Source organism: Plectropomus leopardus, chromosome 5, assembly GCF_026936395.1.
Source record: "Plectropomus leopardus strain MGB_pleo_1.0 chromosome 5, ASM2693639v1, whole genome shotgun sequence".
Classification (NCBI taxonomy): Eukaryota; Metazoa; Chordata; class Actinopteri; order Perciformes; family Serranidae; genus Plectropomus; species Plectropomus leopardus.
Window position 1 is genome coordinate 16,806,946 of NC_142180.1, and position 14,759 is coordinate 16,821,704.

The 14,759-nt window shown below is 39.0% G+C and overlaps 1 protein-coding gene across 1 annotated transcript; it reads left to right on the plus strand.

Annotated features, from left to right (window-relative positions):
* Positions 1 to 307: 307 nt before the first annotated feature.
* Positions 308 to 14,648, plus strand: uhrf1 (ubiquitin-like with PHD and ring finger domains 1). The gene is made up of 17 exons (XM_042484050.2): positions 308 to 465; positions 3,153 to 3,315; positions 3,790 to 4,056; positions 4,960 to 5,114; positions 7,314 to 7,529; positions 7,980 to 8,095; positions 8,256 to 8,442; positions 8,590 to 8,713; positions 9,034 to 9,141; positions 9,275 to 9,379; positions 9,540 to 9,646; positions 9,768 to 9,930; positions 10,082 to 10,219; positions 10,709 to 10,811; positions 11,147 to 11,295; positions 11,890 to 11,988; positions 12,914 to 14,648. The coding sequence occupies exons 2-17, from the start codon at positions 3,163 to 3,165 to the stop codon at positions 13,058 to 13,060; spliced, it is 2,337 nt and encodes a 778-aa protein (XP_042339984.1). The 5' UTR covers positions 308 to 465; positions 3,153 to 3,162; the 3' UTR covers positions 13,061 to 14,648.
* Positions 14,649 to 14,759: the final 111 nt, after the last annotated feature.

A 14,759-nucleotide genomic window follows, 5' to 3' on the forward strand; every position in this document is an offset into this window, starting at 1 on the left:
ATCATGTTTAGACGTTTAGTTTGAGGGGGAAACACGACAAAACATAAGAGCAGTCACGCTTCAGGCCTGATAAACACTTCTGCCAGTGAGGTTGTTTATCAGAGACACCATCTGTCTCTTCAGGTTACCGGTTTACAGGGTGCTTCATAATCTCGCGATAAATGTCCGGAGGCGAGCTGCACCCACGAGAGTGTCGTTTCGCGCGCTGAGGCTAAGCTCCAGTCACATTCCAGATTGACAGCTCCGCCAGCCAATGAGCTCGATGTGCTTAGAGGAAATCAGCCAATGGTGAAGCCGGGTTCTTAGAGCAGGCGGGATATCAAAGTCTTGAAGAATAACTCATTGATCAGCCTCCAACAAGGCAAAGAGTTGGTCGTGCAAACCGTACATAGAAGTTATCTACGGAAAACGTGCGCGAAACTCCGTAAACGTTAATTTCTTGGTTTCACTTGGACGAACAAACAGGTAAAGCAGTTTTTTTCTAATGTTATAATAACTTTTGAAATTGCACTCATTGATATTCCACTCAGAAGCTAGCTCACTATGGTTAGCTAACTTGACTAAGTCCTGCCTCGTTTCTGTTTGGCTAAACCTACTACACCAAGTTGCCTAGCCAGCCTAATCTAAAACCCAAAATGACTCAAAATATCCACTCACAGGGACCGTTTCCATGCTGCATGTATTCAGATTACTAATTGCTAACACAACGTTACCAGTTAAAAGCTCTCAAACAATAAGTTGTAACGTGGTTTGCAGCAAGCATTGATGGGTGGTGATGAACTTGAATACCACGAGCTGTTATATCCTCTTGTTTATCTGTAGTATAGCCACACAATGTGTAACACATGGCAAGATTTCAACCAGCTATGACCGCTTCCTAGGAAGCAAAACAAACACGCTAACCTTAAACAGAGAGCTTATTTTCCTCTTTTTCCGCGTTGGCTCTTGATGAATTAGCATAAATTTCGTCTGTATTCTGAAATAAATGAATGGTGCTGGTGAAATTGCTCATCTTGTGTGGGAGGAAGTAGTTTGTTTTCGATGTTATCACTCGTGTTTTGTTCATTGATGTTGGTTAATTTCGAGCCAGCAGAGCGAACAACACCTCAGCTGAGAGCGCAAAAGTAAAAGACAAGCAGCCGTCGAGCTCGCAGCTTACCACTCGGTAAGGACAAAGCACGGTCTGTTCGGGGAAAGGGGCGATTTTGTATTGTAAATAACGTCTACAAAGTGCATAAACGGGAGTGTTTCGGCATGTTTTATTGTCAGAGACCGAAGGCACATTGTTTGCTAGCGCTCCCTCCCGTCCGGATGTGCTTGCTTTTAAAAGAACTGGGAGTGGCCTGCAGCTCACTTTCCCGCACTGTATTTAAATCAGCTTGTTCCCTCCCTTTCTCATACTCTGTTGAGGTGACAGCCCAGTGCTGACAGTAGCACAATACAAGGACCGAGGGCTGGCATAATCTAATTTCTGCTGCTGAGAAACATTTAATTCACTCTTTAACTGAAATTAACTTCATTTAGACCATAAAGAAATAATGTAAGTATTGTTGTCCACACAGTGCTTTCAATAAGCAGCAATCCAAGATGTTAAAATGCTGGATTTGCTGCAGATAATTTTATTGGTTGCAAAAAAAAAAGAAAACTATTTTGGCTCAAACCACTAATCCCTCACCCTTTCTTAATCACACTATTTCTTTCAAAAACATGGGAAGAAAGCAAGTTCAGAGGAAATGACCCAAAAAAGTTAGCAAAAAAATTGAAAAGGTACAATCCTCTGAAAATTAAAAAAGAAAGAAAAAAGGCACTCTTTTGGGGAAATAAAGTACGTAAAAATGATTTCATCTTGTAAACTATTTTTAAATGTCTAATAATGATAATCATGAATATAGGTTTTTGACATTTTTCATACCATTTTAAAAAAATTGTCCAAATCTACTAATTTCTTGTAGTTTGCGGGACATTTCTTGCCAAGTTTTTAATTGTCTTTAATTGTCCCCCCCACGTTTTTGAAAGAAATAAACCCATTTTTTGGGTTTTAATGTTAAAGTACTTGTCAAATGCATCTGAATGTAACACACAAGTGATAATGATCCAGGTTTCAAAGGGTTAATGAAAGAGTACTCCATGGGAAAAAAACAACAGAAAAAACGTCTTGTAAATATAGACAGGTTTTTGATTCTATCAGCTTATTTTGGATTATCAAAATAATAAGGTGCTGTACTAATAATCATTTCTTGAAATATGTTTTTATTTTAATGTATTGATTTATTTTCTTGATACTTCTCTGTATGTGGTTGCACATGATGCCGTGATTTGTAATTATTATAGTTTTTTGACAAACTGTGACTAGTTATTTTTTCTATTTCCTGACAAAGTAGCATTGTAAAATTCAAATTTGAATAAACATTTTTTTTTTTAACTTTTTTTTGTGTGCGGATTGAAGGCTAAAAAAGAGTGAACAATAATATTTTATAAATTTCACCAACTTTCACCATCTCACGACCAAACAAAAACAAAACGCACTGATAAAAGTATAACCAACAGTGCACAAAGCATGCAGACTTAAAAAGGCAATGCTAAAATTCATCATTTTAAAACGTGTGTAGTCATGGCATGTTTTGATGGCCAATTCTGCCATGGATTTTGGTTAACATTGAGACCAACAATAATGTTTTCTTGTAATAATATTCCTCCACTAATTTATTTTCGACATTCATTTTGTTGCAAAACAAACTGACCCTTAGAAAAATCTGCACTCCTCTGCTGCTTTTAGCAAATGTTTAGAAAATGTCCAAAACAAAAATAAGGATTGATGCAAAGACCAAACCATGATTTATCAGACAATGCCACAGAAGTGTTTATCGAGCTTAAACTGTATATTCTATGTCATTTATCACTTTGCTTTAGAAACGTTTTTCACAGTGGAAATAATTGGACACAATGAAAATAAACACAAATAAATGGCAAACGATGCCCATACTGTTGATGCATTCTCCCAAAACGGTCTATTTTCCGATCACCGTTGTACGCTGGAGTTGAAGATATACACGCTCAATGGATCCGTCAAACAAGACTGATTACGATTAGCATTACTGATTGATTAATGATTATTGTGGCGATAATGGGGTGTTGTGTGTCTGATGACACAGGGCAGCTGCAATGTGGATTCAAGTGCGCACAATGGATGGGAAAGAAACCCACCGGGTGGATTCCCTTTCCAAACTCACCAAGGTGGATGAGCTGCGTCTCAAAATCAGTGAGCTCTTCAACGTGGAGCCAGAGAGGCAGAGGCTGTTCTACCGCGGCAAGCAGGTGAGGCAGCATGGTTAACATTTGGTTTGGAGACATGTCTTTGATGCTGTTCATGGTGTGTTTTGTGTCCCACTAAGTTATGAAAAGCCTCTAAAAAATATTAAAAGTAGCATTTGAAGAAGACCTCTTTAACATTGTTGGAAGAAGTCCTTTTAGAGCTAGGTTGATTCAATCTCAGGTTTGACATTTGACATGCTCAATGACATTTTCAGTATATGGTGGATATTGGTGATTGTTGTCGTCATTTCTGCGTCAACATTACCTCTTGAACAAAACAGAATGCATAAAATTTTAAGCATGCATTAAATTAAATCTATATGATGTTAATTTAAAATTCCAGTTATAAAAACACACCCCCTTGAGTGTGTGGACACCAGTATGGGGGGAAAAAAGAGTTATCTTTGAAACAACAAAACATGGGAAGTGCTGCTTTTCTCATTTTTAACCAAGTCATATATTTTTGTTTTGCATCAGATGGAGGATGGCCATACCATATTCGACTACAATGTGGGTCTAAACGACATAGTGCAGCTGCTTGTCAGGCAGAAGTTGCCCCCCAGTAATGTTGTCAAAAGCAAGGAAAAAGAAGCCGAGCTCTCCGACTCCGATTCTGGTTGTGGCTCTACCCAGAGTGAGTCTGACAAGAGCTCAACTCACGGTGAGGTCGAGGCTCAGACCGCCGGCACCTCTGCCCAGACAAACGCCCTGGAGCTCATCGATCCGGGGTTTGGATTATTCAAGGTGTGTTTTCTAGCTGATGGTTGTGAATGAATTGGGTGTTTATATTAAGTGTTTTTGCAGTGGTGTACAACCTGCATTTAGCTTAGCTTTGGAAGAGGTCAGTGAAGCACGAATAAATGACATGTTGAGTCAGCTCAACCCCCAGTATGGCTTTAATAGAGCTGGACTGCAAATAAGACATTTCTTTTTCATTTGTATGCGTCATTTTGGGGTTGATATAGAGTTTTTTTTCTTGTTGGCTTCAAAAACTTTCGGCCTGTGAAACATCCAGGTTATTGTTGTCTGTAATGTACTTTTTATTGCTTTTCAACAAACATAACTATAAGCAGGAACAGTAACAGTACAACAAAACCAAATAGATAATTTAAAAAAAATACAAAAAAACAAAACACTCAACTCAACAAAGCACATTTGCAAGGAAAGCAGTGGTTGCTTCACTATGCTGTCACTCCACACCATCTCTACAGTAGGATGAAGGGAAAGTATAATCATCGCTCCTATATTATCTTAAAGTGACAAACATCCATATAATTGTGATCATCTCACTATGAAATATGTGTCACTCCACATTAAGTCGTGCTCACAGTTGTGTATGCCACTTGCTATAAGAGGGAGAGTATAAATAAACGGGTGTACTGCTCGCCGCACTGACCACCCTTTACTTACGTGGGGAAACAATTATCGCTATGAATACTTTAGTTGCCAGAATATTTCTTCAGAGCTGCTTGTCGGATAATGGAATACCTTCAGAAACCCTCTCCCATGTGGATCGGTTGACATCTGATCTTGTTTTTTTTGGAACATTTAGAAAACACATTTTTTTGTTTGTTACTACAGCTATGTCTACAGGTTTTAAAATGTCTCTAACATTTGGCTAACTTATTATTTTTCTGTGCCTTTAAGATCAATGAGCTTGTGGATGCAAGGGACTTGAACATGGGGGCCTGGTTTGAGGCCCAGATTGTGAACGTTACGAAGACGGCAAAGACACCAAAAGAAGAAGCCGCTGAAGCGCAGCCAGCAGAGGAGGAGATACTGTACCATGTGAAATACGAAGAGTAAGAATCCTTTTTGTATTAATCAAAACAATCAATGTTTTATCTATGTGTTTTTTCCCCAAAGATTTTGACCATCAGTTATCAATTTGACTTTGCTGAGCCAAGTTTACATCACTCTGTCAACCCAAGACATGTCAACCATCTTACAGAAAAAAACAACTTTTTTAATGGAACAGACAGCCATCTGCAATGCAGAGCTGTCAGAGAGGAGGTTAAGACGAAACGCACAGTAGCAGTAGGATTTATTATAAATGGTTTACGTTGATAAGTTTTAAGCTACAAGAAGGAGATGAAGTACTAATACATTATTTTCTTAAGATCGAAGTATTAACCAAAGACTGTATTTGCTGATGCCCGCCAAAGCTGAAGAGGACTGACAGGAAACATGCAGATTCAACTCCAGGGTTCCTGTGGACGGAAAAGCGTGGAATTTGATTGTAGTAATTTCCAGATCGACATAAGTGTGAAACAAAGAGTATGGAGAAAATGTTTCCAGACTTTTGCTCCTGTTTCATTTCCTAGAATATAATATAAGTAGAATTTCTAAAATATATATTGATTATACAAGCAGGGTGTTTTTCATTGCATCTGGAGCAAGCAGCCAGTGCAGCCAAAATGTTTGCTCACACCACGTGTGAGTGCGGGCCAAAGCGAGCTTTATGTTGTCAAAAGAAAGAAGTACGTGCTGACTGGAACTGAGTGAGCACTCCTACGCAGAGCTCCTTCTGTACCTGTTAGTCGCTGCCTGCAAAACAGCTCTGCTCCAGGTGCCTTATAACTGAACCAAATCTGAACATCTTCAACCAAATGAGTTAGACAGAAAATGAGGAAATATCTTTAATTTGCATATATACATAACATAACAAATAACAACTATATAGCTGGCTTGAACATTTATGAGCTGCACAGTGACGCAGTTATCAGAAAAGCAAACAGTCTTCACATCTTTTCTGTTGAAACAGTACATAAATGGGTTCATTCATAGTTTTCATGGATACAATGAAAGAAGTTCGAGTATTGAATTTTTAAATGGGAGATATAAAAAAACAATCTCACCAAATACTGTTTTTTTCACTTCTTTATTTTTCAAGCATAGGGAGCACATTTTTCAAGCAATATTTTTTTTTACTTCAAAACATGAGCTTCATAGTCGGTGCAACAGTGATGATGTCAATGTATTTAATATTCAACCATGAACTTTTAAAATGTCAGTTTCCTGACATCATTACATATAAGTACGATTGCTGGATGGTGAGTGTCCAATGCAGAGGAGACACCTTTACATTTGGATGAGTCCTCAACATTTTTCAGGCCAAGGACCCCTTAGTTGAGAGAGAGACAGAGCAGGAACCCAAAATACTAAAATTTCTTTGCATATTAAACCAGGCGGTTGTCAGGAAGAAAGCCAAATCAAGCTCAAGCTTCAGTCTGACCCGCATGTGCTTTTCATGTAGGTTGAGAGAGGACGTGCTGGCAAATTATGCTGCATTTATGTTACTGTGTATTTTAATTTTTGAATGCAACAATTATTTGGTGTCCCTCCTGCAGTAACTCTGAGGGCCCTTTAGGGGTCATAAGGATATGATAAGTGGACTAACCTGCTGTGGAGGTTTTTCAGGTTACCGTGTTGATTGCAAAGGCAGGGTGAAGTTTAGTTTAGTTTGCTTGGTGTAATACTCATCTGAGACAGGACACTTAACAGTAACTCTGTTTTCTCTCCTGTCATATATTGTGAAACTAGTGCAGGGCAACTAGCAGCTAAACAAGCATTGATGAACCCTCAGAACTTATGATGACTTCCTGTGCATGTATAATGTGTTTTATTATTGTATTATTTATGATGATGTACATTGGTTATGCTGACTACTGTTGTAAACCAAATTGCCCCTCTGGGACATTAAAGACTAAACTAAACAAAATTATATGAAGAAAGACATTGTTGGCAACATAACTTGTGCTATAACTTGTGCATTAATATACTATTGATGTGTAATCCGCCCTTCCTGCGCAGCTGCATTTAGAGGATGGTGTAGCGTGAACAGGTGAAGCATTCACCTGAGTGTTTTAGGTGTTTAAACCTACTGTATCAGCAGTTGATGATCACCAGTCGTCAAACAAACTGTGTAGGAAGCACCTGTGGTGGTGTGTGGCTTACTCCTCAACTGCAAACTGATATGGTATCACATTTTACAATCCCAGCTACCCAGAGAATGGAGTGATTCAGTTGCTGGCCAAGGATGTTCGTCCTCGGGCCCGTACGGTGTACCAGTGGCACCAGCTGGAGCCACAAATGGTCGTTATGGTCAACTACAACCCAGACGACCCCAAGGAGCGCGGCTACTGGTACGATGCTGAGATTCAGAGGAAGAGGGAGACGCGCACCCAGCGAGAGATCTACGCCAAGATTATCCTCGGGTAAGGGCTTTGTTGTGCGCTAAGCTTAATTTGTAAAATTCTGTGGTGTTAAAGACAATAAGATGAACTGTCACAAGTTTAATATCTGAGTAAAAATCTACTCAGCCTTGTGGCAGTTGATCTTATTGTGGTCCCATTTTTATCTGTGTAACAGAGTTGCCGGGTTTTTGGATGCCACAGTGGCAGGTGGGAAGAGTTTCATTTCCTGCTGCGCTATCGGAGTAGATTTCATATATTATGGTGCTATGTGTAATTAAGTATTGTATGTGTTTAGGTCTCACTTACACCAGGAGAAAAAAAAAGTGCATCTGGCTCTTTTGATTATAGTATAAAAAGTCTGTTGCCTTTCTCAAACTTTCAAGTGATTCATATATTATTTTGTTAGCAGGACAATATACTACTATATTGCTAAGATGGCAGAAACTTTGACGGTTTGTTTTTTTCTTGCAGTGATGCTGGTGATTCTCTTAATGACTGCCGGATCATGTTCCTGACTGAAATCTACAAAATTGAGAGGCCTGGTTCTCTGAGTGAAATCCCAGCTGGATCTGAGAGTCCACTAAAAAGTAGGTTTAAGTATGTGTTTGGAATTCGGACTTGTTGAATCATCAGGATTTTGAATCTTGTTCGTGTGAGCGGTTGTTGTTGTTGTTTATTGGTATATATGAAACTTGCCCTGCCTTATGAAAATGCTTTCTGATGAAATGAAATGTCTGTATTCTTCAGGATCAAATGGACCCGAGTGCAAGCACTGTAAGGATGATCCCAAGAAAAACTGTCAGTGGTGTAACTGCCATATCTGCGGCATCAAGCAGGATCCTGACAAACAGCTGCTGTGTGATGAATGCGACATGGCCTATCACACTTACTGCCTGAACCCTCCGCTCACCTCCATCCCTGACGACGAGGACTGGTCAGTAGGCCGGATGCAGAACTAAACGATTCATCAAATACACCCAAATATCCCGACTTCTCAGTGACATGGAGTCATCCTTTTGTCATCGGTTGTGTAATTCATACGTTGTGCTCAACCTGACCTCTACATGTCTTACTGTCTCAGGTATTGCCCAGGTTGCCGTACCGACGCCAGTGAGGTTGTGTTGGCTGGTGAGAAGCTGAAGGAGAGCAAGAAGAAAGCCAAGATGGCGTCCGCCAGCTCCTCCAGCCAGAGGGACTGGGGCAAAGTGAGTGCCGACTCATTTGATTTTTTTTGATTTGGATAAGTCGCTTCTGGCATGTGACACCAGGAAACTCGATATAAGCCTTTCAAATTAATTAATAAATGTATAATGCATAAATAATATGGAGTTTGGTTCTTATCACTCTTGAAATAACTAACATTTTGTATTTAATATCAAGGGTGTTTTGTCAAAAATATTCACTCACAGTACTTACAGTATGTTGTGAGAAGTAGGATTACAGATGACATGCTCTTGTAGAAAATTAGCAATGTTACTGTACTTTGTATTTGGTAGTAAACAACACTTCACTCCTGCCCCTCCAGGGAATGGCCTGTGTTGGTCGAACCAAGCAGTGCACCATCGTCCCATCTAACCACTACGGCCCAATCCCCAGCATCCCCGTGGGCTCCCTGTGGAAGTTCAGAGTGCAGGTCAGCCGACGAGTTCAATCAGTGCTATTAAACTCTAGAACCTCTATATGACGATAATAAAGAAAACTGTGGTTTTGTGGTCACTTGTTCCATTTGTGTCCAATAATGTTTAATTTTTTGGGTTCCTCTTTAGGTCAGTGAATCTGGCGTCCACAGGCCTCATGTGGCTGGCATTCACGGCAGGAGCAACGACGGTGCCTACTCTCTGGTGCTGGCAGGAGGATACGAAGATGATGTGGTACGCTGTTTATCATGTCTTTTTTCGTTGTTCTTAAAGTAATGTTGTCAGAATAGGTGTGTCTTTTCTGACATATAACCCATTATGTTCATTTTAACCTAAAATCTACTGACAAATCTTTTTTTAGTAGTTTCGATATCTGATGTGTGTTGCTTTGTAGGATGATGGAAACGAATTCACTTACACTGGCTCTGGAGGGCGAGATCTCTCAGGAAACAAGAGGACTGCTGAGCAATCGTGTGATCAAACACTTACCCACATGAACCGGTATGAAGCTAATGGACAAAATATATTACAACTCCTTTTTAATTAATATGATTTTTGAATGGTCCGTTTTTGCTTTATTTTATTTTGCATCACTAATTTTTTGCACCTTGGTTCTCACCAGGGCGCTGGCTCTCAACTGCAATGTCCCAGTCAACGACAAAAACGGAGCTGAGGCCAAGAACTGGAAGGAAGGCAAACCAGTTCGAGTTGTGCGCAGCTGCAAAGGTCGCAAGCACAGCAAATACTCCCCTGAGGAAGGAAACCGATATGATGGGATATATAAGGTAAGGGCAGGTTTCTGTATGTGCTTTGGAGTTGTCAAACTAGCTGATGCATGCAGTGGTTATTGCTATTAAATACCTCATGTTTGATAAATAATTCTGTGACTTTGAGCATCTATTAGTCGTTTAACTTTGCATCATTTACTTCCAACAGGTGGTGAAGTACTGGCCAGCTAAAGGCAAGTCTGGCTTCTTGGTCTGGCGGTATCTGCTGAAGCGTGATGATGATGAGCCGGCGCCGTGGACCCGAGATGGCAAGGAACGCATCAAGAAGCTCGGTCTCACCATGCAGGTAAAGATGATTGTTCAGACCGCGTTATTCCAAGAGGGTCTCTTTCACCCAAAAGCCCCAGTCCTTTGGTTGCAATGGTGTCTGGATGTGATCATCTTATTTCAGTTAGATTGAACTAACAATACTTTTAGTTTAGTAGAAAGTTTCTTATTCCCCCTTTCTTTTTTTCTAAACATTGGTTTTATGATGTAATTTTCATTTTCAATTTTGCTCAGACTTTTGCATAGAATGGAAAAAAATGGTTAAATAAAGACATTTAATTAATTAATTAATTAAGATGTAAAACAAATGTCTTAACTTGGGCCTACAGGCTAACATGTAAACATTTAACTAACATAACTTACTATACACTCACATTTAACATGTTAAAGTACAAGCATGTGCAAAGCTATTGTCACATGTTAAATGTTAATCAAAAATGAAACATTGGCTGTGCTTTGAACTAACTGCTATCAGTAGTAAAATGCTAACAAAATGAACTCGTTCCAGTATCCTGCTGGCTATCAGAAAGAGAAAGAGAACAAAAATGAGGTAGAAGAGGAGGCAGCTACACCCAGCAAGGCAAAGAGGAAGCGAAAATCTCAAGGAAATGGTAGGCTGTGTGTTTGTGTGTGTATATGTGTATATGTGTGTATGTGTGTATGTGTATGTGTGTGTGTGGGTGTCATGTTTTATCATTTTTACCTAGAATTCAACAGTAGTTTACACAAGACTGCTGCAAGTCACCCCATAGCTGTGCATTGGTTTGTTGTGGTGGACATTATCATTGGATCATTGGTAGCAAACAGATAATATTATTATCATTATTAGTGATCGGATGCAGGTGGCAAATTGATGTTTCTTATGTTGTTATTTTAATCAGAATAATTGGCCACTTTATTCTACACAGCTTCATGGTGAATTTAAAATGTGTCTCTTTTCTATCAGATTCTCCCAAGACCTCGCCAGCCAAGACTCCCAAAAAAATAAAGGTTGAAGTGTACAAGCTAACCCAGGAGCAGAAATCTCTCATCAAGAATGATGCGCCAAACAAGAAGCTGTGGGATGAAGCCATGGAGTCACTGTCACTTGGACCGGTAAGCATGGCTGAGTGTTTGGTGAAGCAGAAGCTAATGTTTAGAAGTACTGGGGGTGTTTTGTCATGCATCTGAATTTGAACAACAAAAAGGTAAATCGAGCTTGAAATTTCCAAACCAGTGTAACACCTCGATTCTGTAAGACTGAGGCAGTAATGGCGTGTGGTGGACAAATGTCACAATCATGTTATGTGACTGACAACCGACAAAAGCCAGGTTTTTAGGAAATACAATGTTGGCAGCATTGTATGGTTCTAGCAACAGTGCTTTTCTATTCAAAGTTCTATTGACAACAAGTGTGTGCTGACAGTTGATGTATTGCTTAACTAAAATCGTTTGTATGTATGAAAAGTTTGATTTGAGCGACTATTTGTTGGATCTTTGTCAGTGTTGGATTTTGCTGCTGCTACTTGAAACCACTGTGTGATCTTGAGGTGCTCAGAAAAATCTTACATGACATAGAGGAAGTCTGTCAGTCTAAAAAAAACCACCCACTGAGTACTGCTTCAAACCTCCTGCTGTGGACAGTTTAAGTTATAGAGCTGTTTGTAATGTCTTGTTAGGTCTTCTCATACGATTGTTCTGTTTCTGCAGAAATTCTTGAACAAAGTTGAAGAAGTTTTCCTCTGCATTTGCTGCCAAGAGGTGGTCTACATGCCCATCACCACAGAGTGCCAACACAATGTCTGCAGGGTGAGAAACTGTCATTGACAAAAACTTCTGTGATTCCCAGTGACAACTTAATAGCAGGTGCAAAAAGAGCGGTAGACAAGACTCCATAAATACACTATTGCTGCAATGCATTGCGCTTAAATAAATCAGCTTTCAGTAGGGATGTCCGTTTTGGTTTATTTTGTTTTTCAATAGTCCAGCTTTCAATAACTGGTAACTAACCAGTTTTTTTTTTTTTTTTTTTAAGGAAAAAAGTGACTCCAGAAGGGTTTTTTTTTTTGGTGCTCCATTGACTCGGGGAGCTTTAGTGTAGTGTTTCAAACTACCACACATTTAGTGGTGGTGAAATTTAAAGTTTTGTGATGTAAATGTCTTGCCTTTTTTTATATTTCTGTCTGCTTTGCTTACAGACAGACTGCTAGCTGTGTTAACAAACGGAAACATAGTGCCCCCTGCCCTCCCTCTGGTGTCCTACGGTTAAGGAACATTAGCTTTGTCTGAAGCCTGAAATACTCTGACTGTTGACACCCTTAGATTTCAGCTTGTAGAAACCTTTACATCTTAAAAATATAGGGAGCTGGGTAAAATTAGAAAAGTCTTGCTTTTTGAACATGACTTGATTGTACACAATTACTCAATAATACCGATTCTAGTTGAAGGATGTTTTTTGTAAACGATGTGCCCTAAAAGTTTAAATTATTTGTTACAGTGGTTATCTTAAATGTCACGGTAGCTGTAGAAGCTTTTGATATACTGACACATCCTGCCCTTAAACCCAGCTCTGACAAAAGTATTTCTGAACTGTCAAATAGCATTCTAATAATCGACTGTATCTTGAATTTATGAATTGATATATTAACAAAACAAGAATAACATGTTACACAGTGACATGTTGAATTATAGTAGTCCCTGAAAGTAAAAGCTGTTCTTTTTTTTTTAATCTCAGGAATGCCTTCAGCGGTCCTTCAGAGCAGATGTGTACACCTGCCCAGCCTGCAGGCACGACCTGGGCAAAAACTACTCCATGACCGTCAACAAATCCTTGCAAGATGTTCTAAATCAGTTTTTCCCCGGGTACAGCAGTGGGCGATGATCGTCTGCTTGGTCTTCTCAGCCTTAGAGGAAACGCGATGTAAACTGTAAGGGGAATTTTCAGTAGAGGCAATAAAGAATCAGTTTCTCTTAATATATTTTTTATGATTTATAAAACTACACTTTTTGTGGACTTCAGTGCTACCAATTTTTCACTTGGGATCTGCTATGATGCGTAGTTAAAGACAAATTGAAAATTCCTTTATAACTGTGCCATTACTCCGTTAATACTTTACACCGTGATTTTACTCCCAACGTTTTCATTTTGTTCCATTAACTAATGCTAATGTTATCCATATTGTAAAATGTTTGTTACTTTTAACTAAATCCCTCCATTTTTAGCACTCCTCGAGAGAACGTTAAGTCAAAGTGGTTTAGCCGTGTGCCCAAGCTGTTTGGACATTCTTTTGTACAAGGATTTTATTAGAATTCGAATATTATCTGGTGTACCGTTAGTTTGGCTGTGGTTGGTTCTCATTTTGGTGCATTTAAAAAAGAAAAAATCTGATAATATTTTTGGGGTTAACTGGTTTACATTCACGTTTAACCTGGAAGGCTCTGTTCTGTCTCCTGTAGCTCTGTACTTGTCTGTACTCTTTATTTTTAAATATTTGGCTTCGGGTTCAATTTATGAACTAGACAAAAATAGACAAATCAACAAAGTGTAATCTTGACAGACTTCCTAATGTGACTCTTTCCGTTCATCCTGACATGATCAGATGATTTAAATTGCATTAACATGACAAGTAATCAGAGCTGCTCCGTAAGATGAAGACGAGACCTGATATGCAGGCGCAAACCGAACCAGTTAGTCTTTTTGTTTTTCTGTGTCATCAAATGTGGTTTCATATTTTGTCTATTAGTTCCATAAATATTTTCCTACAGTAATTTTATATTTGTACACGAAGTTTGTGAGATTTGGTTACTATGAATTTGATACAACCCTAAAAGCTAAATGATATAGATTCTTAAGGCCATTGTATACTGCAGTAAAGATTTGAATTTCCCGTGTTTTAAAGTTTTACTTTTATAAATCCCAAAGAAACAAAAGTGCTTAACCAAGAGTGTAATGTAGAACTCCCAACTATTTAGCTCTGTAGACTTTGCCCCTGACACTCAAACCTAATTGAGTCTAGAAACGGTATTTGTATTTCTTGCTATAATTAAAATTTGTACTTTTTCATCTTTTATAATCTATCACTGCCATCTGTGGGGGGGGGGGGTGTTGTTCAGTCAAATTTTTGTGTCTCCTGTGGTCACTTGTAATACCTGACCACATTTTTGAAAACGGGAAATGCTCGCACTTTTCAACTTTCCAACTTTTCACTGTTGGTGTTGCTATTCAGGAACATTTGGTGTTGAAGCAAACAGCAGTGTGTGAAAATGTCCATCCAGATGCCAGCACTTTGAGTTTTGATGGAGAGACAAAGATTTGCATAGACTGTCTGGGAAATGTATATTTTCTGAAATTGTATAATTTTTAGTTCATTTTAGTTTTGATATGTAGTTTTAGAATGGCTTGCACACGTTGGTGCAAATAAATTGTCAATACATTTTCAGTGTTATTCAATAAAAGTGAAAATGAGGAATTTGTTCTGTTCCTTTGGGAAGGGGAGGTGACTTTGTGTTGATGAAAATGGACTTGCAATCTTGAAGGTTTTAACCATAACCTTGAATAAACAGGTAGAGCCTTAATAGTT

Coding starts and splice junctions, on each gene's coding strand:
- uhrf1 (XM_042484050.2), top strand. CDS start 3,163: ATGTGGATTCAAGTGCGCACAATGGATGGGAAAGAAACCCACCGGGTG. Junction 9,931..10,081: donor GATATGATGGGATATATAAG/GTAAGGGCAGGT, acceptor TACTTCCAACAG/GTGGTGAAGTACTGGCCAGC. Junction 10,812..11,146: donor GCGAAAATCTCAAGGAAATG/GTAGGCTGTGTG, acceptor CTTTTCTATCAG/ATTCTCCCAAGACCTCGCCA.